The sequence below is a fragment of the Sarcophilus harrisii genome, chromosome 4 (assembly GCF_902635505.1).
Source record: "Sarcophilus harrisii chromosome 4, mSarHar1.11, whole genome shotgun sequence".
NCBI classification, from domain to species: domain Eukaryota; kingdom Metazoa; phylum Chordata; class Mammalia; order Dasyuromorphia; family Dasyuridae; genus Sarcophilus; species Sarcophilus harrisii.
Genome location: NC_045429.1, coordinates 456,883,846 through 456,906,895, shown reverse-complemented (window position 1 = coordinate 456,906,895; position 23,050 = coordinate 456,883,846). Strand labels below are relative to the sequence as shown.

Here is a 23,050-nt window from a genome sequence, read left to right as displayed (position 1 = left end):
ACAATGGGGACGGTCACAGCGGATGCTCCCAGAGAGGGTCGTGGGGACCAGAGGGGCCGGGGGTCCTCCAGAGGCCAACCCGAGGAATGCCCCCTGCAGGGCCCGGGCCGTTTGGAAGGTAGCTGCGATAAGGAGCCCCGGGGAGAGGGGAGGGGCCTGCTAGCGAGCCAGCCCACGGGGAAGAGTAGCACCATGATGTGAGCGCCATGGGCAGGGCGCCACGCTCAGCGGGCGGAGGAGGGGCGGATGCAGGCGGCGAGGACCCCGGCTAAGCCTCGGCGGTGGGAGCGCTCCGGCTCAGCTCCCGGATTCCGTGGAGGATCCTCTTCATGTGGCCCACCTTGGTCACCCCGAGGTCCTGAAAGCCAAGAGGAAAAGCGGCCATGAAACCGGGGCGAGCGGTTGGAGGGCTGGCCCGAGTGGCCCGGCCCCACTGGGACCTCGGCCAGCCCCCGCAGCTCAGGGAGAATGCCGGGAACCCTGAAAGGCCAACCGGTGGGGCCCACCCCCCCCGCAGGCCCCCGGCGGGCCCCGAGACCCCTGACCACGGGCCAGCGGCCCGGCCTTCCATGGGCATGAGCGCGGCCTGGTCCCTCTGGGCCGCTGTGCTCCATGAGCCAGGCAGCTCGCGGGGGCAGCTGGCTCCGGCCCGGCTCTGCCTTAGGTGCCACCTTGGCCAGCAAGCCCTGGGGGTGCCCACCCCCCGCTGCCAGGACCGCAGGCCCGGCCCTCCCCCCCCGCCCCCCTGCCGAGTGGAACCCGCCCAGGAGCGCCCAGGGCGGGCCCGGACCGGGGGGCCCGGTGCAGGGGGGATGCCTTGAGGTCCCTCGCCGAGCTGAGCAGCTCAGGGCCCGAGCGTGGGCGGGAAGAACTTAAACCACAGAGGCTGAGGTGCTCCAGCCAGGCGGCCACCTCCTCCGTGCCCCAGAGGTGAGCTGTGGAAAAGCGGAAGCTGCTGAGAGCCAGAGAGAGGCCGCGCCCGAGCACCCGGAGGAGGCCCCGTCACCCAGAGCCCCAGCAGAGGCAGAGCCACTCGTGCGCCGGCCGGCCACACCCCCCCAGCGCCGCCTCGGCCGGCCCGGCCCCTGCGTTTAGAGCCGGCCTGGGCTCCGCTCCGCCTTTGGGGCTACTCCAGAAGCGGCCCCGAGGGAGGGCGGGCCGCCAGAATCGCGGCCTCAGGCTGAGCGCTGAGGGGGAGTCGCGAGGGCCCCAATTGTCAGAAGAGAAGCCCCTCCACCCGATTGCCCAGAGCCCAGGAGCAGGGGGGGCAGCCACGCCATGTGATGAGGGCCACCTTCACCACCCGGGGCGCCCGCCCTGCTGGGGCCCCGTGATTCGTTCAGGCAAGCCGTGGATCCCGAGAGAAGCGGCGTGAGTGGCAGAGGGCCTGAAGGAAGCTCGCGGACCCGTGCCCCAAAGCCCCCGTGACCCCCCCGGGCAGACCACAGCGGGAAGCTCAGGAGGCCCCGTTCCACTTGGCTCGGGGGTCCCCGGCGTGGCAGGGCGTGGCCCCTGGGACCGCGCACACGGGAGGCAACCTACAGGGTCTCCGGCCTGGAAACAAAGTGTTAGTGAGCGGAGTCTGACCGACGAGGGAGGGAAGCTGGGGGGGGGCCTCGGACACGCTTGCTCGCGTGCGGCCCGAGGGGGTTAGCTACCAGGGAGGCCGGAGCCGGCGCGGAGCTCTTTGTTCTTGCTGCTTTTCTCCTTTTTGAATTTACGGCGAATTTGCCCTGCGCGTTGGAGAAGTCCAGCAAGAGGGATTTGGGGGCAGAACGGGGGCCGGGATAGGCCATGGGGAGGGGCAGCAGCTGTTGTCATGCAGGGGGAACTTGGGGTCACCGGGTGACCGGTGCTCTCCGGCCCATGGGGGGGTGGGGGTCGTACCTCATCATCACTGGGCTCCATGAGCTGCCAGAGCCAGGGAATGTCAGCCAGCCTCCTCAGCTGCAGGTCCATGTCCGCCAGGGCCGCCCCGAGCTGCTCCTTGTGGGGCGGCTCGAGCTGCTGCACCGCGGCCGGGGGAGGAAGGACGCCTGTTAGCCCTGGGGGGGGGCGTGGCCAAGCACACGAGCCCCCGAGAGCCCGCGCCCCCCGTCAGGGCCCTCTCAGGTAACAGGGTCGCCAGAGCCCAGGGGCAGTGAAACGACTCCGGTGTGCCTGGGGATCACACCCCCCCCCAGGTGAGGAAACCAATGCTCGGAGATGTGGGGGAGCTTCCAGCCCGTCTGTCTCCTGCTCCTGCCCAGGGAGCTCCCAGGGAGCTCCCCGGCCCCCCCCTGGCCCCCCCCCCCCGCCCCATACCAAGGCCATCTTCCCAGCGAGCAGCAGCTCCGTCTCGTTATGGAGGGCGCGGATGTTGTTCACCATCTCCAGGACAAACGTGCAGTTCAGCCCCTGGGAAGGAGGAAAGCGCTGTGAGGGCCCAGGAAGGGGGGGGGGGGGGGCTGCCGCGTGGTGGGCGGGCCACGGACTCACCTCGCTGGCCTTGGACTTCCCGGCGATTTGAGGGAGGAGCCGGGTTGGGCGGGCCAGTCCCCCATGTCCTGGCGGGGACTGGCATTCCGGGATGCAGAGAATTGGGAGACATGGAGAGATAGCAAGAGAGACAGAGACAGAGGGAGGCAGGCCTTTTTAGGCCCGAGGGAGGCGGATGGGGGCGGGGGGCCCGGGGGCCGAGTCAAGAGCTCGGAGCCCGGTCACGGGCTCCCCCCTTCTCAGGTCCCCTCCTCCCTGGGCCCCCGGGAAACGGCCCTGGGCTTGCGCTTTTCCAGGGAGGAGGCGGGCCCCTTTGCCGGCCCATGAGCTCGGGTCCGGTTCCCCCTCCCAGGGCCCGGCAGCGCCCACCTGTGGATGAGGGCCCCCGCCGCCTGGCCAAACTGGTGCATCTGGGTGGACTCCTCTTCGGACATGATCTCCGGGTGCAGGGAGAAGGAGGGCGGGCGCGAGAGCTCACACTTCTGCTTGTCTTCCCAGGACTTCAGGGTGCTCTCAAAGGCCTGTGGCGCGAGGGGGTTTTGTGAGCGCTGCTAGGGGACAGGCCCCCCATCCCCAGCCGTGCCTCTGGCCTTCTCGTCCCGCGCCCTCCTTGCCTACAGGCCCCCCAAGAACATGGGGAAGAGCAAGGTCCTTCCTTGGGGGAGGGGGTCAAGAGGGCAGAGACCAGCTGGCCAGGCCTCTCCCACCCCACGACATGCTGACGGAAGGGTGTCCCCCAGCCCCGGGGGCCCAGAGGAGACGCCCCCCAGCTTCCAGGGGCCTTACCCGATCCCTGGTCAGGGTCTGCGCCCGATTCTTGTGGATAATCTGGATGTAGCCGGGGGGCTGGATCCAGGCCTCTCCATCCACCTGCACGGGGACGCCCTCCTCGCCCAGGATGGCGATTTTCACCGTGCGACACTGTGGGGAGAACGCAGACCTCTGAGCCCCCCGTGCCCGCCCACAACTTGGGAGGGCCCCGATGTGTGACCCACGGGCTCCATCCTTCTGGCCATCTCCAGGAGCCAAGCTCGGCTGGGCAGGGACCCTCCCGCTTCCCCCTCCCCGGTGGGGAGGTCCAGCTCGTTCTCTGGAGCCTGTGGTCACCCCGGGGCCCCCACGCCGCCAGGCCGGTCGCCCACCGCGGCTCTTGCCAAAGTGCCGAGGACACGTGTCTCTGGTCTGAACTGAGACGGAATTCACGTGATTTTCTTTTAGAAACGTTTAAAACTGAGACAACCCTCAACAAAACTGGGGCAGTTCTCATTAAAAAGACCAGACTGAAGAGGGGCCGGGGACCCGAGGGGGGGCTGAGGCCCCGGCAGCGGCTCCTAATACTGCCCTTGGGTGCCTGTGACACGGGAGGAGCCTGCCCGAACAGTCCTCGTGGGGAGCAGGAGGCAGGAGACCCAACATCATGGCACTCCAGGGGTATGAAGCCCAGTGGGGGTCCGAGCTGCACGCTGCTCCTCCCCTCTGCCCCTAGCTTCCTGGGGGCCCGAGATCAGCCCCAGTTTGGCAGGAGGCTTCTGAGACCCCCAAAGGTCAAGCTGGGCCCGGGGCGCAGGAGAGACGGCTGTGTCCCTGCCCCAGGAGCTCCATCCCGTCCCAGGCCTGGATCTGTTGCTCTCGGGCCCCTCAGGCGTCTCTGACCGCGTCTCACGTCCCGCTCTATCGGTCTCGCTGCTCCCCTTACAAAGTGACTTTTCTGGGGGTCGCACTTTGACCCAAAGCGTTCTCACTAGGAGAGCCCCGGTTCTGGCGGGGTTACCTGGGCGATGCGGTGGTGCTGCAGATTGATGACGCGGGAGACGGCCATCTGCATGCTGCCGAAGACGGCCACCACCTCCAGCACCTTGTCGTCGAAGGAGGGGGCTGTGAACGTCTGAGAGCGGAGGGGACAAAAGGTCAGGGACCATGGGTGGGGCCGGGAGGTGCCCCTTGGCCACGGCCCCTCCAGCCCTGCCCCGGGCCGGGGTCCTGTCCGAGCTCCCTCCGGGCAGCCCGCCAGGTCTCTGAGGCAGCGAGGTGGAGCCCCTTTACCCTATGGCCTCACCCCCTCGAGGGGAACTGTTCCCCAGAGACCATTGCAGAGCAAGGCCCCGATATGTTGAGAAGCCCCCTCATGCTGAAGGCTGGGGAGGGGGCTCCTGCAACGAATCTAGGGTCCCTGGGCCTCTGTGGGAGGCGGAATGACTAGCTGAGGTACAGGAGGGCAACCCCAGGCAGGTGGGAGCAGGGCTTCTCTCAGGGGGTGTGTGCTGGGGTCAGCCAGGGACAAGGAAGGGCCTGAAAGGGCAGAGGGGACCTGGGACACAGACCCAAGAGGGGCCAGGACCCCCCACTCACATCATCTTCCTTGGTGCCTCCCCAGAAGTTGGTGCCCCCGGCGTAGCTAGGGATGTTGAGGACAGCGATACCCTGGAGGCTGGGCAGCGGGATGGGACGCCCGTCACACTGGGCCACGAGGGGACAGAAAGGAGGACAAATTAGCCCCAGGTCCACCAAGGAGGGATTTGGGGCAAGGGGCTGCCGGGACAGACCCAGGGCCCAGTCATCTGCCAGACAGCCCAGGCTAGGGCTTGTGACAGGGCCAGGAGCTGGGGCATGGAGGGCCAGAGACAAGGACATGGGGGCCAGGGCCCAGAGGGTCGGGGACAAGGACATGGAGGGCCAGGGCCCAGAGAGCTGGGGACCAGGGCCCAGAAGGTCACAACACAGAGTGCCAGGGCACAGAGGGCTGGGGACAAGGACATAGAGAGACAGGACACAGAGAGGGAAGGAGCTGAGACATGACTTTCCCTCTCACCTCCAGCAGGACCTTCTGCTCCAAGTTCCTGTAGGTCCGATGCAGCAATTCCTTTGTCCCCAGGACCCCGTACCACATCATGTTCTTGGTTCGGCTCCTGAGAGGAGAAGACGGAACAAGAGTGAGCCGTGCTTCCTGGGCCTGAGGCCCATTGGTCGAATGGGAGGCTTCCCTGCCATCTCACCTCCTGCCTGGGAGGACAGAAGAGAGGGGCCAGGCAGGAGAGGAAGGGCCCACCCTGAGCAGAGTCCTCCCCCCCTCCTCTGGGGACCCCTGATTTCCAAGGGGAGGAGAGTTTTCAGATAAGGTTTTTTGGAGCCTTCTCGGGTCATTTGCGTCTATCGGAGCAGCCGAGCTGTCCCCAGGCAACCAGTCTCACGATGGCCGTTGCCACGGACACTGCTCGCCCTGCTTCACTTTGTATCAGGGTCTGCAGGTCCTGCCGTGTTTTTTTCTGAAATCGCCCAAACGCACTCCATGCCCACTCTTCAGCCATTCCCGGCGGCCGAGCACCTGCTCTTTGTCCCCAAAGCCAGAGACGCTCTGTGTCCTTTGCTTTTTCTGGGCCCCAGACCCACCGGCGGTGCTGCGGGCAGTGACGGTTCTAGGTTATTGTCCGGAAGGGCTGAGCCAGCTCCTGCCCCTGTGGCCGCCAGCGCCTGGTTCCCCTTCCTGCACTTGTCGTTCTGAGAGGTATGAGTGGCCCGAGCCGTCCGAGAGCCCTTTTTCACGTGACCACAGATCCCTGTCTTAGCCAGCCTGATTATGGCCCCTACCCATTTCCCAGCCAGGGAAAGGCTCTTCCCTTCGTGACTTTCACCCTGTACATCTGAGAAACTTGCCGCAGGATGTTTGAGAACACTTCATTGCCTACGGTAGCGTTTAGAAAAATGTAATTTCCCCAATTGTCTTTCCTTTCATTAGCTCCATTTTCCTTTTGTTTATCTGCACCCATGATCTCCAACTCTGTTGTTTTCACTTCAGCTGAAGCACATGAGATTTGTCCAGTCCTTTATTTTAACTCCCCTTGTGTCTTTCTGCTTCCAGACTGTCCACCATATTGTTGGATTCTGGTTTCCGATCATTCTGCTATCCGCTGACACTCTAACAGGGGTGCTCATCCCTTTCCCATTCCCATTCCCATTCCCTGTCTTTTTAAAATCCTGTTCCTCCTTAAGAGTCTGTAGTGTTTTCTTCTCTAAAATGTAATGTTCTCTGGGAACAGGTTTCTTGGGGGGCTTCTGGAGGCAGCCTTTGTTTCAGTTCTAAGTAATAATCAAATGCAGCCAAGAGTTAAAGTCCAGATCCTTTATTGTTTCTTCCAACATAGCCCGGTTAATTTTCTTAGAAGCCTCTCTCTCTCCTTGGTTCCGAGAGCTCCTGTTGCTAGTCGTTTGTCTCTTCCTGCTTCAGCTTCCAGCTCTCTCTGAATCCAAAGCCTCCAGCCAGCACAAAGGTGGAAATCGGAATGAAATCTGACTCTTCCTCTGAGAATGGGATTGTGGGCTGACTTATGAATCTCCCGAAGTCTCTAGTGCTTGTGGGAGGCTCCTCCTTATATATGATCTCTTAAAGGTGTGAACTCTAAAGGTGTGAACTCTAAAGGTGTGAACTAAGTACATAAGCACTGTCTCTATCAATTCCAATGACTTAGCACCTTGTTTCAAGTTCTGGCCCATAACATCTCCTGTTTTTTGATTTAGAACATAAGGTAGTCATGACCTCCTTGACTCCTCAAGGAGGTGAGAACCCCCCAAAAGAAGGTGATCACGCCTTCCCTGACTGCTCAAAAAAGAAGTGAAAACACCATTAAAAAAAAGGTGGTCACACCCTCCCTGATGTCTCAGGAAGGGAGATGAAAACACCAAAGGAAATGGGAAATCAAATCAGATTAGCGGGTTTCTGAAGGGGCTCATAGGAAACAGGTATACATAAATCCATCAATATGGGAGGTATTACACATAAGCACATAGTACCACAGGCTAGTAGTGATGTGACAAATAACACGAATCAACATGAAGAATTACACACGTCCATAAGTCCTAGAAATAGTCCAAAAGGAATTCTATCGTCCATTAGTTCATGTGCCAGGAATCCAGTAATTACTTGAAGTTGAAGTCCTGCAATAGTCTCATCTTGTGTTAGGGAATCCAATGATTCCTGCAGATTTTGTTCTTAGGTCTTCTTTGTTTCCAGATTTTTTTCTGTTTTTGTTTCTCTGGGATGGATAAGGTGAATACGCTCGTTGACACCCATCTGATTCCTTCTCTACATATAGATACAAGCAAACCCTCTCTCCCACGCAGTTAACCTATCTGGTCCCTTCCATTCACCACTTTCTGGGTCTCTCCACATCACCTGGCGATTATCTAAAGATAGTGGAGCCGCTCGCACTGGACATGGCCCTTCCAGTGGGTTATAAAACCTGTCTGCTGGAGCCAGTGCATCTTTCTCAAAAATTTAAAAATTAATGGTATAGAGAACTAAATTTAGAAGTTCTCTAGGGTTACCTGTGGCTCCCCCTTTCTTTTGTTTTTGGAGGAGCGTCTTAATGTCTCTGTTTCTCCTCTCTACTACTGCCTGTCCTTGAGGATTAAAGGGTATACCAGTGTTGTGTAAAATCTGATACTGTGCACAAAAGTGCAAAATATTTAGAAGTATATGCAGGACCATTGTCTGTTTTTATGGCTTGTGGCACACCCAGAATTGCAAACGCTTGGATAAGGAATTCAGTGACCACTTGGGCTGTCTCTTGCTCGTCTGGCTTCTGAGCGGGGCCTCCACCAATCCCCCACTTCCCTTAGTGTTCCCTTCTTTTACTTCCCATTGGGCAAGATAGATTTCTATATACGAGTGTGTGTTTGTATGTATACACATACATAGACTGCTTTCTCTGAACCACTTCCAGTACGAGACAGCTAGATGTCACACTGGATAGAGTATCGGCCCCAGAATCAGTACACTTACTAGATGTGGGACCCTGGGCAAGTCACTTAACCCCAAATGTCCAGGAAAAAAAATCCTCTAAAACAAAAAAACTCAATTCCATGGAGACTGAGGTTTAAGCACTGCCCCTCCCCGATTATAAAAGCTCTCATTTGTGTCCTTTACGGGAAAGGACCCCATTCTACATCTCCTTTTGCCCTTCTCCCAGTGCTTCCTTCTCACCCGTACTTTCTTTTTTTGAGAAATCATCCTAAAAAATAAACTCACTCACAACCCTGCTTATGCAAACTCCTAAAAATGATCAAGTTCTTCGGACGTGTATCATCGAATACAGAAATATAAACACTTTAACTTTACCGAGTCCCTGTGATTTCTTTATGTTTACCTTTTTATGCTTCTTTTGAGTCTTGAGCAAAATTTCTATTCAACTCTGGTCTTTTCACCTCCATTTCATTAGATGTTCGTGTTTCTGCCTGAAACAATTACACTCAGTTTTGCGGTGCAGGTTGTTCTCGGTTATCATCGCCGGATTGCCTTCTGGGATATCGTAATTCCAAGCACTCCCTTTCTTTTCATGGGAAAGCAGCTAAATCTTACGTGATTTTGACTGTGGTTCTATGATATTTGAACTATTTCTTTCTGGCTTCTGGCAATGTTTTCTCCTTGACCTGGGAACTCTAGAACTTGGATATCATATTTTGAGATATTCTTTCAATTTCTATTTTATGTTCCGGACCTAAGATACCAAGGTAATTTTCCTTGATAATTTCTTGAAATATGTCTAAGACGCCTTCTCTGTTTCTCTCTTTTTAAAATCATTATCTCTCCTCGTTTTATTTTCTAGATCAGTTGTTTTTTACCAATGAGAAAGAAAGTTTTTTTTTTTTTAACTGATGTTTTATATCATTAGCTTCCACTTGCCCAATACGAATTTTTAAGGAATTATTTTCTCCAGTGGACTTTGTACTTCTTTTCCCACTTGGCCTGTTCGGCTTTTTAAGGAGCACTTCAGTGAATTTTTGTACTTCTTTTACCATTGGGCCAATTTTGGTTTTTAAGGTGCTAATTTCTTTAGCATTTGTGTGTGTGTGTGTGTGTGTGTGTGTGTGTGTGTGTGTGTGTCCTCACTCCCCGTGGCTTTAAGAGGGACGGCTGACCCTTGGGCGCTCTTGGAGCCCTGTCCTGTGGAGGGAAGGGCTGCACCACCCTTGCGCGGGCCGGGAATGTCACGACTGTTCCCCAGTGAGCTCCAATTGCTCCTGCACTCGTGGGTTCGGGGCGCCCACCTGCAGTGGGCCCTCCCACACCTGTGCAGCCGCCCTCGTGTGCCCCCAAGTCCCTCAGAGTTGCTTGGCAGGAGCCGGGCTCTGGGCGGCCGCAGCCTCGCAGGAGACGCCACCCACCTGCACTTCTCCGGGTGCTCGTCGCGCTTGTTATTGAAATCCAGGGAGATCTTGGCATCGAGCCCGATCCCGAAGTAGTTGTTCATGACGCACTTCTCTGTGTAGCACTCTCTGAAAATGCCAGAGAGAAGGCAACTAAACAGCTTCCCGACTGAAGCCTTTGATTGCTGAAACCCCGAGGCTCAATCTCCCTGGGACTTGAGGCTGGTGGCCTCCTAAGCCCAGGGCCTCCCCTGCTCATGTGCATGGGCTGCAGACAGGTGGGGTCCTGGGACCTCCACCTCTACTTCCTTCCCCTTTTCTGCCTGGGCCGCTGTTGTTACCAGCTGGGGTCTGTCCCTCCTGCCCACTTATCCCCCAACGCTTGAGCAGTGGGAGCCCTGGGCCGGAGGTTTCTCCATCTGAGCCCAGGTCCCCCAGCACCTCCCCGCCCAGGGGCCCTCTCCTAAGCCAGAGTGGAGACCCAGGCACTGGGATTATCCCCAGCCCAGTAGCTGGTCCTCCCCTCCCTCATACTCACAAATTTTCCGGTTCGGTGTTAAAGGGATCCGCGTTGATGAGCAAACGACTGATGACCGAACCTCCAGGTAAGGAACCGGACATCCCGGCGCGAATATCTGCAAGGGGGGAAGAGGGACTGTCATGAGACGCAGCCCACGTGGCCTCTGTTCGCGGAGACAGACGGGTCCATGTTAAGGACGTTCTCAGTCTGGGGGACCGGCAACCTCTCGGAACTGAAACAGACAGGGATGCTCGGCATGTCTAGTGCATGTCCAGGCCTAAAGCTGTGAGCCTTATAGTTCCCATAAAGCTTTCTTTTTAAAAATACTCATAATTTCCCAAAGATTTCTTGAGTGTCCTGTTTTCTGGGTGCTGTGCTGGGGAGAGTCCATTCTTTTGAGGGGGGAGGTGGTAAATTTTTTCCATTTAAATCCTCAAAGACAATTTGTGAGAACAGGGATTTTAGGAGGCTCCTTGGCTCTGCTGTGCCGCCAATGGAAGTCACAACCTTCCTGGTCTTCCCATCTTTCCCTCTCACTCCTCTTCCTATTCGGGGGGCACCACTGCTGCTGGGCTGCCTGCTGCAGCCCTCTCGATACCCAGCCCACATTCTCCAGAGCCCCCAGATACAGGCAGGTCGTCTCCAGGTACTTTCAGGGCATCCTTGCCACTCTCCCTTGCGTCCGCCACAACTTCGGGTCTCTTGGGATCGCGCTGTTGCGAAGCTTAAAGACCCAGAGCGGCACTGGGGGGGAGGGGAAGAGCCCGCTGCCTGTAATCCCCCAACCCCTCGCTGGTTCTCGAGGAGCACAAGATGACGTCACTGTGAGAGCCAAGCTCTGGTGCGAATGGGCCGGGGCTCCCCATGCACATCGGGGGCCTCTGCACATCCCGTGTTCCTTCTGAGCCAGTGCCATCCTCCTTGGCTCCTAGGGTGGCGTGTGCCAGCTGGGCAGCCCGGTCTAGTATCCCACATCATGCAAGTGATTCTAAGGCTTTCCCTTTGACGGGGGCAAGAAGGCAGGCACAAGAAGGGCAGGGCTTTCCCAGACCCGGAGCCCCGGGCGAGCAGTGGGCAGCCAGAACCATGCTGGTGAGCTCCCCCCTCCCCACGCCCCCCAGCCCGGCCCCCAGACCACACTCACTTGGGTACAGGATCTTTGTGTTCAGCATGGGCAAGCTGTCGCGGTTTCCCGTCTGGGGAGGAAGAGACGCCGAGCTGCCCAGGGACAAACTTCCTTTGCTTATGAGCTTTTCACAGGGGGATTTGGGCCCTGGAAGAAATAAAGCCAGGGCTCTGCTCAAAGGCTGCAGGACTCCCCCCTGAAGGAGCCCAGGGGGGGACCCCAAGGACTTTCAGGGCTCAGGCCGTTCTTTCCCCCGGTCCAGTGGAGCCGCTCTTGGCTCCCGGGGACGCTCTGGACTCCCTGAGGAGCTCCGGGCACGGGGATAGGCCCAGGACCTCCACACCTGTGATGGGCGAAGGCCCCCTGCTGACCGCCCTTCGTTCCTCTCCTTGGAGACCCACAGTCACCCATGACCCAAGGACCAGCTGTGGGCAGATGAGATGCCTCCCACATGTGTGGAAGGGCACAGGGTCCGGGAGCCCAGGCTGGGGCCGAGGGTAGCGACCCCCGTGGGGCTCCAGAGAGCAGGTGTGGCCTCTGGCCTCTCTGGGGACACACGGAGGTGTCTGAGGGCCCCTGGGGCTCCGGGAGGTGCTGGGGAAGGTCGGAGAGCACCAGCACAGTGGCAGGTGTAAGGAAGCTCCAGGTCCCCCCATCCAGGCTCAGTGCAGAGGCCTGGGAAGGCCCAGGGGCCACGCCAGCGGCCTGGCCCCAAAAGCCTGGGGTGCCAGGGCAGCCATGCCCCCCCCCCCCCGACAAGGCACCTTTGCGCTGGCTCCTCCCTCGGGACATGCTGCCGTTGCCGCCAGGAGGGGTCTGTGGGGAGGGCTTGTCCTCTGCCTTGGGACCCTTGCCTTCCTCGGCGGCGGGGAGCCCCAGCAGAAACCCCTCCTGCTCCTGGGTCTGGGCGTTCTGCTCGTCCACAGCTAGGGAGGGAACAGGGCTGGAGTGAGCCTGGCGCCCGAGCTGGGACAGCGCCCCTGGCTGGGGAGTCCCCTGGCGGGGCCTGATCCTGCACTTGGGGGACCCCCGCTTCCCAACTGAGCCCCCAATTCCTCATCCTCAGATCGGGGGGATGCTCCCTGGGGAGCCGAGCACCGTCTGGGTGTGGCGGGCACAGAAGGGGCAAGGAGGAATGCCCTCACTCTGCCAACCCTGGTTGGCATCTTGAGAGGCTTCCCAGGGCGGGTCAGGGGCCGGGCTGTGCTGCCCTCGCACGGAGGGCATGTCTGGATGGACCCCAAAAGGCGCTTTGTGCTTTCCTTGGGACCCCCAGGATGACCCCTGTGGCTGCCATGGTCGCCGCTGGCGTCTCTGAGGCTGGGCTCGGGCGCCCTCAGCCCCCTGGGAGGAGATGGCTGAGGTGATGCCAGCGCTCAGGCTGGTCTCCCCCATTCCCTACCCCTGGCTTCCCCAGGGCGGGCAGGGGGCGGCAGGCTACCCTTTTCTGCATGTTCTATGATCTGGCGGATCGCCTTCTTCAGGCTGTTGGCTCTCAGCATGAGCTGCTCCCGAGGCCGGAAGATCTGGGGCCGTGTGGGGCAGGCTGAGGCGATGGAGGCACAGACGCCGCCAGAGCCGTCGCCATCTTCCATCTCCTCCGCGATGGTGGGAGGGGGGTTGGGAAGCGACGAGGACGCCTGGGACTCGTCGTTCAACGTCTTCAGGAGCGAGTCCAGCTTCTCTTTGAGCACAGAGCACTGGGGGGAGGTGATGGGGAGGCTGGGAGGTCACGGAGGACGCTGGCCTTCATGTGCCCTCCATCATGTGTCCCTGCCACCAGCCTCCTCATGCCCGTGCTCTCTGCCCCATGCCGCGTGCCTGAGCCCCCCCCCCCCATGTGCCCCTCTCTGCGCTCACCTTCCTGGCCATGACCTCAGACTCCTCGGAACTTTCGGGGGCTTTCTCGTAGGCCTTCCCCACCCGCGCCACAAAGTCCTTCACGGTCTCACAGAGCACCCTGTGGAGAGGAGGAGGGGAGGCTGGGCCTGGGGGAGAAGGTGGGCGAGTCCCAGCCCAGAAGCCCCTCTCCCAGAAGCCTCCGGGGGCTGCGCTCAGGCACGTACTTGGCGGAGGAGATGACCACAGAATGCTGGTCCGAAGTCAAGATTTTGGACAGGTGTGCGGCCACTGAGTCTTCGTAGAAGAGGATCTGCTGGACCTGGGGAGGCACGGACAGGATGAGCCGGGCCCCCAGGCGGGGGACCATTGGGGCCGCTCTCCCTGGTGAAGCCCCGGCCTCGGTCAGCCAAGGCAGCCTCCTTGGCCTCCCCGTCCTCCAGCCCAACTCCTCCCCACTGAAGGCTGAGACTCCTCTGTGAGGAGAGAGGGAGCTGAGGGATGGCCCAGAGAGAGGGACATCTCAAGATGGCGATTGGGGGAGGGGGGTGGGGCTGCTACCTCCGAGTCCTCACTGAAGTCTTCTGTCACCGTGGAGGACGATGCCTGTCGGGGGAGTTTGGTCTCATACACCATGATGCTCCACCTGGGACCCACAGAGACTCGGTGAGCCGTGGACCAGCCAGAGGGACTCTGGGAGAGGGGCCCCCAGGCCCAGCAGCGCCCCTCCCCCCAGGGCTCCCCGGGGTGTTTCCGGATGGAGGGGGCGCCCCTGCCCATTCTCCCTGGCACCGAGTCCCAGCGCTGGCAGCCTTGGGGTGGGGTCCCCAGACCCCCCAGTCTGCCCAGCAGTGCGCCCTCAGCAGAGCGGGCACAGGCCCCCCCAGAACCACACAATCCCCTCCCCCCACACTCACCGGTCCAGCATCTTGGTGCTGGCCCGCTCCAGCTTCTCCAGGATCTGGGGGAGCTGCGTGTCGTCGTCGCAGGCGGAGCCCCAGCCCAGCACGCGGGCCAGGTCGTTCCCGGTGCCGAGGGGCAGCACTCCCAGCTGGCACTGCCACCAACAAGACCCGCGTTAAATGCCGGGCGGAGCCGCTGCCACCGGGACGTGGGAGGGGGCACGAGGGCCCAGAGAAGCTGAGCGGGGGCGGCTCCCTCTGTCCCCCCTTGCACGCCAGCCACTCCCGCCCATGGCGCGGCCCCTCTGGGGGCTCCTCCCAGACCCACCCTGCTGCCCACCTGAGGCGGCCTAAAGAGCCCTGGGTTTGACCCCAGAGGCCCCCACACCAAAGCCACCCCCGGGTGTTTGGGCTGTGTCTGGGCCCGGAGCCCGGCTACGACTGCGCCAGCCCCATCTCCCCTCATCCTTCCCATCTGCCCCCTGGCCCCACCAAGCACACAGCTGGCGCTTAGTGAACGAGGGCCATCGAGTCTCCTAATCCTCAGGGGGGCGGAGCCTGGGGCCCCGAGCTTGCCCTGCGCTGTCTCAGGCTCACGGACGCCCAGCAGGGGGTGCACCTGCCACCCACTGGCCCCTGGCAAGGCCCAAGGCCCTGGGACCGAGATGGGCAGAGCGCACTTCTCAACATCCACCGCCAGGTGGCGCTGCGGAGTCTCGCCAGGCGGGCCCCTGGCCCCTCATGGCCGGGAAGCCTCCCCAAAGCTCTGGCTCTTCTGGGGCAGCGGCTCCCTCCCCTTCTCAGCCAAGCCCGGGGTTCAGGCGTAAGGCATTTCAGGGAGCTTCCCTCTCGGCGTCTCTAAGGGCCCAAGAAAGTGGGGTGCACGGGGGACAAGAAAGCTGCTCGGCTGGGAGTTGTAACCCCGCTCCCAGGAGAAATCCAGGGGCCCTGCCTGCCCCCCGGGGGGAGACCTCCCAACGCACCTGCTTGTGAAGGTTGAGGCTGTCGATCTCAGACAGGACCCATCCCACGCTGCCGTCCCCGCCGCACACCAGAATCCGGAAAGTGTCGAACTTCTGGAATAACCGCAGTCTGGGGGGGGGGGGGAGGAAGTCCTCCGTTATGGGGGGCCCAAGGGACAAGCACGGGCTGGTCATCCCCACCGCTCCCCTCCCTGGTGCTGAGAGCCCATTCTGCCCACTGGCTGCCCCCCTGCCCCATGGCACCCACTGTGCCCACTGGCTGCCCCTGGGGCACTTCTCTAGGGAGACCAGCACGGAGACAATCTCAAGGTCCTTTCCGATGCCCGGCTGCCAGGCAGGCGTCCCTATCACAAGGACTTGGGCAGCTGTTCCCTAAGGGCCCGATGCCCTTTGCTCCCCAGGCCCAGGCTTCCCTTGGCAGCCGGAGGAGGACGTGGGGGAGGCTCCGAGGACTTGGGCCGATGGCCCAGGTCACAAGCAGAGCTGGATGGGCCTGAGGGCCCTGGATGCAGCTCTCCTGCCCACGTGGGGCTGGCGCCCACACCAGGGGGAGTGACTGTCGCCCTCCCCCCACCTCCCCTCTGAGAGCACAGGCTGGCTCCTAGGCATTGGGCGGTTCTCAGGGAAGACCCCTCATAATGGGCCCTTCCTGCAGGAAGGGTAAACTGAGGCAAAAATCCCCAGCATCTCCCAAAGCAACCCCTATGGACTCGGGTGGGCAAAGGCGTCTGCGGCGAGAGAATGTGACCCAGCACGCGCCGTGCTCCGTCTGTTTCCTCTCCTGGTTTTCCCCCAACATGATTCATAAAGAAATGTTCATTCAAAAAAGAAGTCAACTCCAATGGTGCCCCCCCCAAACCACAATCTGGGGGAAAAGGGCAGGGGTTTTGCCCCAAAATATGGGCTGAGACCTGAGCAAGGAGGAGCCAGAGCAGAGAGCTGCAGACCAATGGCCCCAGTGGCCCCAGTGACTTCCCGTGCAAAGAAAAACCAGGCCTTGGGGTCGACGCCCCCTGGGGGGCGTGTCGGGTTTGGTCACCATCAGACCTGGGGCCAGTTCCAGGAGACGCCCCATCTCCCAGCACGGAATCCTTCATTACTGCCGGCCAAGTCCCGGGGAAAGAACCGGCCGTTTCAGACCCGATCCCCTGCCCAGGCTCCTTTGAATCATCGTCTCGGACCTTCCGAAGGCCCCCCCCTTCCAGCAGGCTTCAGGCCCGAGAGGAAATAAGGCAGCGAGGGCCACGAAGACAGAGCCCGCCTCGGGGCCAGGAGTGTCAGCCCGGACAGGGAGCCACAAAGGGAGGACGGAGGACCCGGGCCAGAGTGCTCCTGGAGGAGCCCCTGGGGAGGGTCCATACGAGCAGGACCCAGAGCTCCCCTTTCCACATCTGCGTCCGTGGGCAAACAAGGACAACTGAGACCCTCCCAGTGGGGAGCAGGAGGGAGAAGAAAGACAAAGGGGAGGAAAGAAGGGAGGGAATGAGAGAGAAAGGACAGAGAGGGGGGAGAGAAGGGGGAGAGCGAGGAGGGTGGGGGGAGCCGCGCCCTCGCCCCCAGTTCCGCCCCTACCCCAGGTGGGGTCCTCCGTTCATGAGGTCGAAGACCTGGGCCGGGTTCAGCAGCTGCTTGAATCTGCGCAGGAACTTCACGCCCTGGTTGTCTCCGCTCTTGGAGTTGACAAAGACCAGCAGGGGGCTGGTGCAGGACGGGGGGCACGTGGCTTTCCAGAACCCTGGGGCACAGGAGGAGAACCGGTCAGAGCCCCGGGGCGGGCGGGCACCTCTGGGCCCGGCGGGCCTTGGGGAGGGGCTCTGGGGCCCACACGGCCCCTCGCACCCCTCCGAGTTCAGCCAGGAGCCGGCAAAGACCCCGCCCCCTCTTCCTGCTTTCCCCTAATTTTAGCTGCCCTGTGTTGTTTGTGCCCAAGCTGGGAAGAGGGAGGCTGTCCCTCCCTCTGGGGGTCTCCTCCCCTCCCCCTTCCTCCCAGACCTGCCAGGTGCACTTCTGACGCCCCCACCCCCGACACTTCCATCTGGGCTGCTGCCCCATGCCCCATTTCTGCCCGAGCGCCTTTTCCCGCTTTCCCAACACGGGGGGTCTCTCTGGGGCTGGCGCCCCCGTCCCCTTCTCTCCTCCCGCCCGCTCTCGGAGGCTCTGGGCCCCCGCTCTGAGTGCTCACGGCCTCCTCTCAGCCTCCCCCCAACTCACAACCGAACAGGCCCCGGTCCCAGGCCCTGTGGCCGGGGAGCCTCCGTGGGGCCCCCAGAGGTGGAGCCGGCTGCCGGTGAGTGTGGCCCAGGGCGGCACCGAGGGTCTCTGGGTCTCATCCCCTCTGGGGCCCACCCGGCAGTGGGAAGGGGCAGGGGCAGGGCTGCGGCACCCCGAGTCAATGCTGTTCAGGGCGGTCGGGGGGATGACGGACACCTTGCACAGGCCCAGGGGGCACTTGGCCAGGAGCGAGTCCTTGCATGACGTGTGGACCTGAAAGGACAATGGTGGTGATCGGCCGCCCCTCCCCCAACACTGCCGCTGGAGGCCTCCCCAACCTCTGCACTGGGGGGAGGAACTGCTAATCTCCCCGACCCCCCCTGCCCCTTCCTTTGTCGCCAATAACAGCTGGCGCGGCAGCTGGCACATAGGTGGCGCCTTAAGGCTTATCAGCCCCTCTGGGCCTCCCCACGGCCTGGGAGCTGCCATTAGCCCCATCTCGGGGCACTGAGGCAGGTCGGGGTCACATGGCCGATGAGCGTCTGCCCCACGGCCCCTCCCCCCCTTCCTCCAGGCCCTTCCTGGCTGCGCCCGCCCGCCTCCCTCAGTGCCCCCAGGGCCCCTCCCTTTGTCCTTCTGGGAGGGCCCTGACTTGAGGCCTGCCAGCTTCCCGGGACCACGGCGGGCTCCCTCTGGGGCAGCCCCGGGCCACGCTGCGGGTCCCGGCCAGGCCAGACACAAGGGGGCCAGACGTGGGCATGGGGCGCCCCAGGAGTCCCCAAGGTCAGAGCCACTGGGCCCCAGCTTCCCTCCAGGGCTCCTGCCTCAGTTTCCTCCTCGGCAAGATACGAGGTGAACCCCGATGGCCTCAAGACCCCTTTCGGCGACCGCCACGTTTGACATCCCTACCTGAGCAGAGCTCGGCATGGTCAGAACAAAGGGGGAGGGCGGGAAGACCATTGCTACAGGGCCTACTGTGCGCTGGGAGCGACCCCGGCCTGTTACAACGGCCACCTCGCCTGAGCCGCGGGTTATACAGGTGAGGAAACTGAGGCAGGCAGGGGTGAAGAGGCGGGCTCAGGTACCCGAAGCCGGGCGGCCATCGTGTCACCGGGAGAGGGAAAGGCCTTGGGGACGGGGAGCACAGACGGGGGGAGCACAGACAGGGGGCCACAAACGGGGGAGCACAGACAGGGGAGCACAGACAGGGGGAGCACAGATGGGGGGCCACAAACGGGGGAGCACAGATGGGGGAGCACAGACAGGGGGCCACAAACGGGGGAGCACAGACGGGGGAGCACAGACGGGGGCCACAAGGGCTCTCAGCAGCAGCAGGTGGGGGGGGGAACACTCCTCCCGGCCCCGCCCCCGCCCCACCCCCTCGGGGCTCACCATGGCCTTGCACCAGAGGCGCCCAGTCCTGGCCCGCCTGCCGCCGCTTCTCGCCACCGTGCCGCCACCGGGAGGTTTCCTTCCAGCCACTGGTGGGGCATGGAGATCTGCGCAAGCGGAGGCAGAGGCGCTGCCCTGGGGCCCCAGCGGGAGGAGCCGCCTCCCCCTCCCCCCTCCTCCCCTCCCCCCCCGTGTGGCTGCGGACCCCCATCCCCCCGGCCCTGGCTCCTACCCCGTCCTCGTCCTCCCGGATGTCCTTCCCGATAGAAGCGTTGGGCCCACCAGTTGTTGGTGGCCCGGGAGCGTTGGGGCAACTTTGCCACTGGGGGTGGGGGGAGGGGAGGGGAGGGCCGCCGGGCCCCCTGGCGGGGGCTCTGCTTGCGGAAGGAGGAAGGGCCCCAGGCCTGGGAGGGGTCCGAGGCTCCTACGCCCAGGAACAGGCCCAGGAGGGGGTCTGAGGGCCGGGGGGAGGCCTTGGCCAGCTCCGGGTGCCCAGCACTGTCTGACCCCCACCCTTCTCTCTCTGAGCAGCCGACCACGTCGTCCCTTAGGGGGCAGCCAAGTGTGCGTGGGGCAGAGCTGCCCGCCCTGAGGTGGGGGGAGGGGTCCTAGGCCAGCCCAGCCCCCTCTCAGCCCAAGGGGCCTGAGGGCAGGGGCTGCTCCTCCCTGCCGGGGCTGATGGGGGAACGGGGAGATCCTGCGGGAGGACTAGGCTGATGACCCCCCTGGCCCCTCCCTCTCCTCGGCCCCACCCCGGCCCCTCCCTCTCCATGGGGCGCCTCCCCGGCCCCTCCCTCTCCTCAGGTGCCTCCCCGGCCCCTCCCCTCCTGGGCCCCCGGCCCCTCCCCTCCCTCTCCTCCCCCGGCCCCTCCCTCTCCGTGGGCGCCCCCGCCCCTCCCCTCCAGGGGGCCCTGGCCCCTCCCTCTCCGGGGGCCCTCCCGGCCCCGCCCTCTCCCGGCCCCTCCCTCTCCTCAGGTGCCTCCCTGGCCCCGCCCTCTCCTCGGCCCCGCCCTCTCCCCGGCCCCGCCCTCTCCCGGCCGCACCCCCGGGAACCTGGGGACGGCCCCCGCGCCCCCGGCACCGGCAGTAGGGGGCCCTGGGAAGAAGCGACCAGTTGTGCATGCCCGAGAAGTGGTCCATGCTGTACTGGGTGGACTGCAGGGGAGAGGAAGGTGGTCACTGGGGGGGGGGGGGTCTGGGGGAGGAGAAGCCCCTGGGGCGGGGCGGCCGAGGAGGGGGCCCCTCCTCCTCCCCGCCCTCCCGAGGAAGCCCCCCCCCCACTTCGGAGCCGGCCCGGGAGGTCCCCACCTCAAAGTGCTCTCGGTTCTGCACGGTCTTCAGGGCGGCGATCCAGTCCTCCATCTCCTTCCTGTTGTCGGCGCACAGGATGAGCTTGCGGCACGGAGTGATCACCTGCGGGGAGAGGGGTCCGGTCAGCACCGAGGGAGCCGCTGGGGCAGGAGGCGGGGCGACCTGGACCGCGAGCTTCGCACCTGGAAGTTTTTCCCCAGGTCGGACGTTCTCTTGCAGGTTCTGGCAGCCGCGCAGTTAATGAGCACCTACTGTGTGCTCTGTAAGGGGGGGCTGGAGGAGGGGGCGGACCCTCCAGCACCACAGAGAGGCCCCAACATGCAAGTAACACCCAGAAAGGGGCGGGGCCTCCCCACCCAGCAGGAGAGCCGCCTCTGCGCCTCGGAGCCCCTCATTGAGCCAGTCCGTGCCGGGCGCAGTCCCAGGCCCCCGCCTGCCCTTGGCTCTGGCCACAAGGCCTCAAGGACCCCCGCTAAAGCCCCTTCTTTTATAGAAAATGGCGGGGGGGGGGGTCGGACTCCCGGGCCAACAACACCCACTCCTCTCAAGTCCTGCTGTGCGCAAAGCCACCGTGACCTCATCGGATGCTCGCGGCAAGTCTTGGGGGGTGGGGGAGACTCTGAGGCAGACAGAGGCTCAGGAGCCGAGTGGGCGGGGCCAGAGCTGCATCTCCCCGCTGGACAAATGGTCCCTCAGGGTCACTCCGAGGTTCCCTGGCTCCTCGGGCTCCACGTGCAGACCCGCCAGTGGGGGGGAGGAGGACATTTGCAGAGAAATTGATGGGCCAGAGCAATGCTCCTGCCCCCCCTTCCCCCCCACCCCCGCTATCTGTCCCCCCCACCTGTGAAGGTGGAAAACCGCCCGATCCCCTGAAACAGTCAGTGAACCGAGGGACTTCTGGTCTGTTCGGCCCCGCGGGGTCCCCGCGCTCTGGCGGAGGCAGCCCTGCCACCCGTTCCCCTTGAAGCCCCTGATCTGGCCACCAACGGGGGACCTTTTCAGACACAGTAAGCCCCGGCCCCTTCGAGCCGTGTGCCATCTTCCCCTGAGCTCCTTCCTTTTCCTGTTTATCACCAACTGGCAAAGAAACACGAGGTTTCCTGCTTTCTGCCCTCACAACCGACTTCTCAACTTAGACCAAACCGGCCCAAAGAAGGCAGACTTTCCCGGGGCCCACGACAGAAGCTGCCCCGCTCAGCGCCCTCTTCTCCACCCCTGGCCCGTCCCCGCGCCAGGGCCCTGCGGGCTCCGGGCACCGAAGGCTCGGCCCGGCTCCCCTGCCCGGCTTCCACACTGGGGCGGCTTCGAGCTTTTCTGCTTTTCACACAAACGTGCCCATGTCCAGATGCGAGGAGCCTGCTCCTGCCGGTGCCCGCCAGGTCCCACCTGGGGGCGCCCGGAGCCTTCTGGCTGCCAACCCCGCCTCGGGGCCGGAGCTCTGGGGGCCTGGGCGCCCCCATGCTGTGACACCAGAGACAATGGGAGAGGAGCTGAGGAGGGAGCCACGTGCCAGGCTCTGTGCCAAGCACTTCACAAGCAGCCTCACAGCTCGGGAGGGAGAGGCCATCACTGTCCCCTATTTTACAGATGAGAAAACTGAGGCAGCTGCTGGGGGTCTGAGGCTGGATCTGGGCTGCTGCTCTGGGCCCTGCAGCACTCTGTGGGGGGAGTCAGGGTCAGTGAGACTCAGTCTATCCCTGTGCCCCACGAGTCCTTGGCTCAGGAACCGGGGGGGCTTCCCATGGAAGGGGGCATCTGAGCTGGGCACTAGAGGGAGAGTGGGAGAGTAGGCCCGAGGCCTTCATAGCGGAGCCCGTGACCAGGATGCCACTCCCAGCAGGGGGCCCTCCCTGGCTCGGGCCTCCAAAGAACTGAAACTTATGGAGTCGCGGGCTGCAGGAAAGAAGCTACTACTGATCAATAAAAATGAGAGGGGCCCACCCCGGATGCCCACCCCTGGATCACCGGGATGGTTGGTGGATAAGGGCCCGTGTGCGGCTGCCTCTTGCAGCTCGTGAGTATAAAAGAAAAAGTTCTGCTGAAAAGCCACACTGGGCACGGCAGGCCCCATACCACCCACTGGGCCGCCCCTCTCCAGGGGCTGCGGGCACGGTGTCCTTCCCCTTCCCCCAGCCTGAAACTGGACCCTGGGCACATCAGTGTTCCTCCCTCCCAACCCCCACAGCAGGCTCTGGTTATGGCTCCAGAGTCCCCTGTTTTTCACTTATACTCCATGGCCTTCTCTGCCCATCCAGCTGCACCCGGCATGGGCTTGGACCTGGTCGAGGGGCCTCTCCAGCCTCTCCCCCAAGAGGCCACAAGCTCGATGCCTGTTTCCAGGGCCTTAAGGATCCCTGGAGAGAGCCGGGCCCCCCGCTGAACATGCCCTAGCCACCTGGAGCTCCTCTCAGCTGGGCCGGCAGCCAGCTTCCCGATGCCAGGCATAAAGCAACCCGGCTGGCTCTGACCTCCCAGACCAGTTGTGGTTGGTGTAAAAGCCCCTTGCTGGCAGCTTCCTTCCTGGATCGACTGCCCTGGTCATCTTCCTTCACAAATTCTACCCTGTGGCCCCCAAGGCCTGTGAGTGACCGTGTGCCCGTGCCCGGTCACCCTCCCAGCGCCAATCTGCTGATGCTCCTACGGCTCCCGGGACGCCCTCTCACGGCTCAAAGGTTCCCTTGAAAGAACTTCCCTGAGATCCTGAACCAGTCGGGCACAAACCTTTATTACACGCCTCCTGTATACCAGTCACTGTGCCAGGGATAGAGAGAGGAAAACGGCCTGGGTCTGTGCAGGGCAGCTTCCACCCCACTGGGGAAGAGCATGCCCAGGTGCCCCCCAAAATGGACCCTGTGGGAGGCAGCCCCAGAGCAGACTCACGCAGGAAGGAAGCCAGGGAGTCCAAACAGGAGGAAGGGGGGGCTCTGCCCACTTGGGGACCCCTGGCCAGGGCAGAGGTGACAGGTGGACTGGAGGCCCAAGGAGCCAAAAGCTTGAAACGCCAAACGGGGAAACTTCCAGGTCTGCTACATCAGTGGCAGGGGGTGCCAGGTGAGAGCCGGACTTTGGGGGCACGGATCGCACACGGAGGAGGGAAGAGACCCTGGGGCCTCCCTCACACCCTCCTCCATTTACAAAGGACGGAGCC

General features: G+C 62.6%; 1 protein-coding gene across 1 annotated transcript in view; it reads right to left on the bottom strand.

Annotated features, from left to right (window-relative positions):
• Positions 1–214: 214 nt before the first annotated feature.
• Positions 215–23,050, bottom strand: part of DGKD (diacylglycerol kinase delta) — a 47,916-nt gene continuing 25,080 nt past the window's right edge. The window contains 27 exon segments of the mRNA XM_031968771.1: positions 215–358; positions 817–935; positions 1,659–1,748; positions 1,869–2,007; positions 2,305–2,515; positions 2,848–2,999; positions 3,265–3,399; positions 4,250–4,363; positions 4,828–4,935; positions 5,288–5,384; positions 9,637–9,747; positions 10,157–10,253; positions 11,283–11,411; positions 12,029–12,190; positions 12,706–12,964; positions 13,125–13,224; positions 13,331–13,425; positions 13,665–13,749; positions 14,021–14,160; positions 14,989–15,097; positions 16,561–16,723; positions 17,370–17,472; positions 18,592–18,647; positions 18,650–18,698; positions 18,824–18,913; positions 19,645–19,746; positions 19,900–20,004. Coding sequence (XP_031824631.1) covers positions 269–358; positions 817–935; positions 1,659–1,748; positions 1,869–2,007; positions 2,305–2,515; positions 2,848–2,999; positions 3,265–3,399; positions 4,250–4,363; positions 4,828–4,935; positions 5,288–5,384; positions 9,637–9,747; positions 10,157–10,253; positions 11,283–11,411; positions 12,029–12,190; positions 12,706–12,964; positions 13,125–13,224; positions 13,331–13,425; positions 13,665–13,749; positions 14,021–14,160; positions 14,989–15,097; positions 16,561–16,723; positions 17,370–17,472; positions 18,592–18,647; positions 18,650–18,698; positions 18,824–18,913; positions 19,645–19,746; positions 19,900–20,004 — 3,210 coding nt within the window. The 3' untranslated portion in view covers positions 215–268.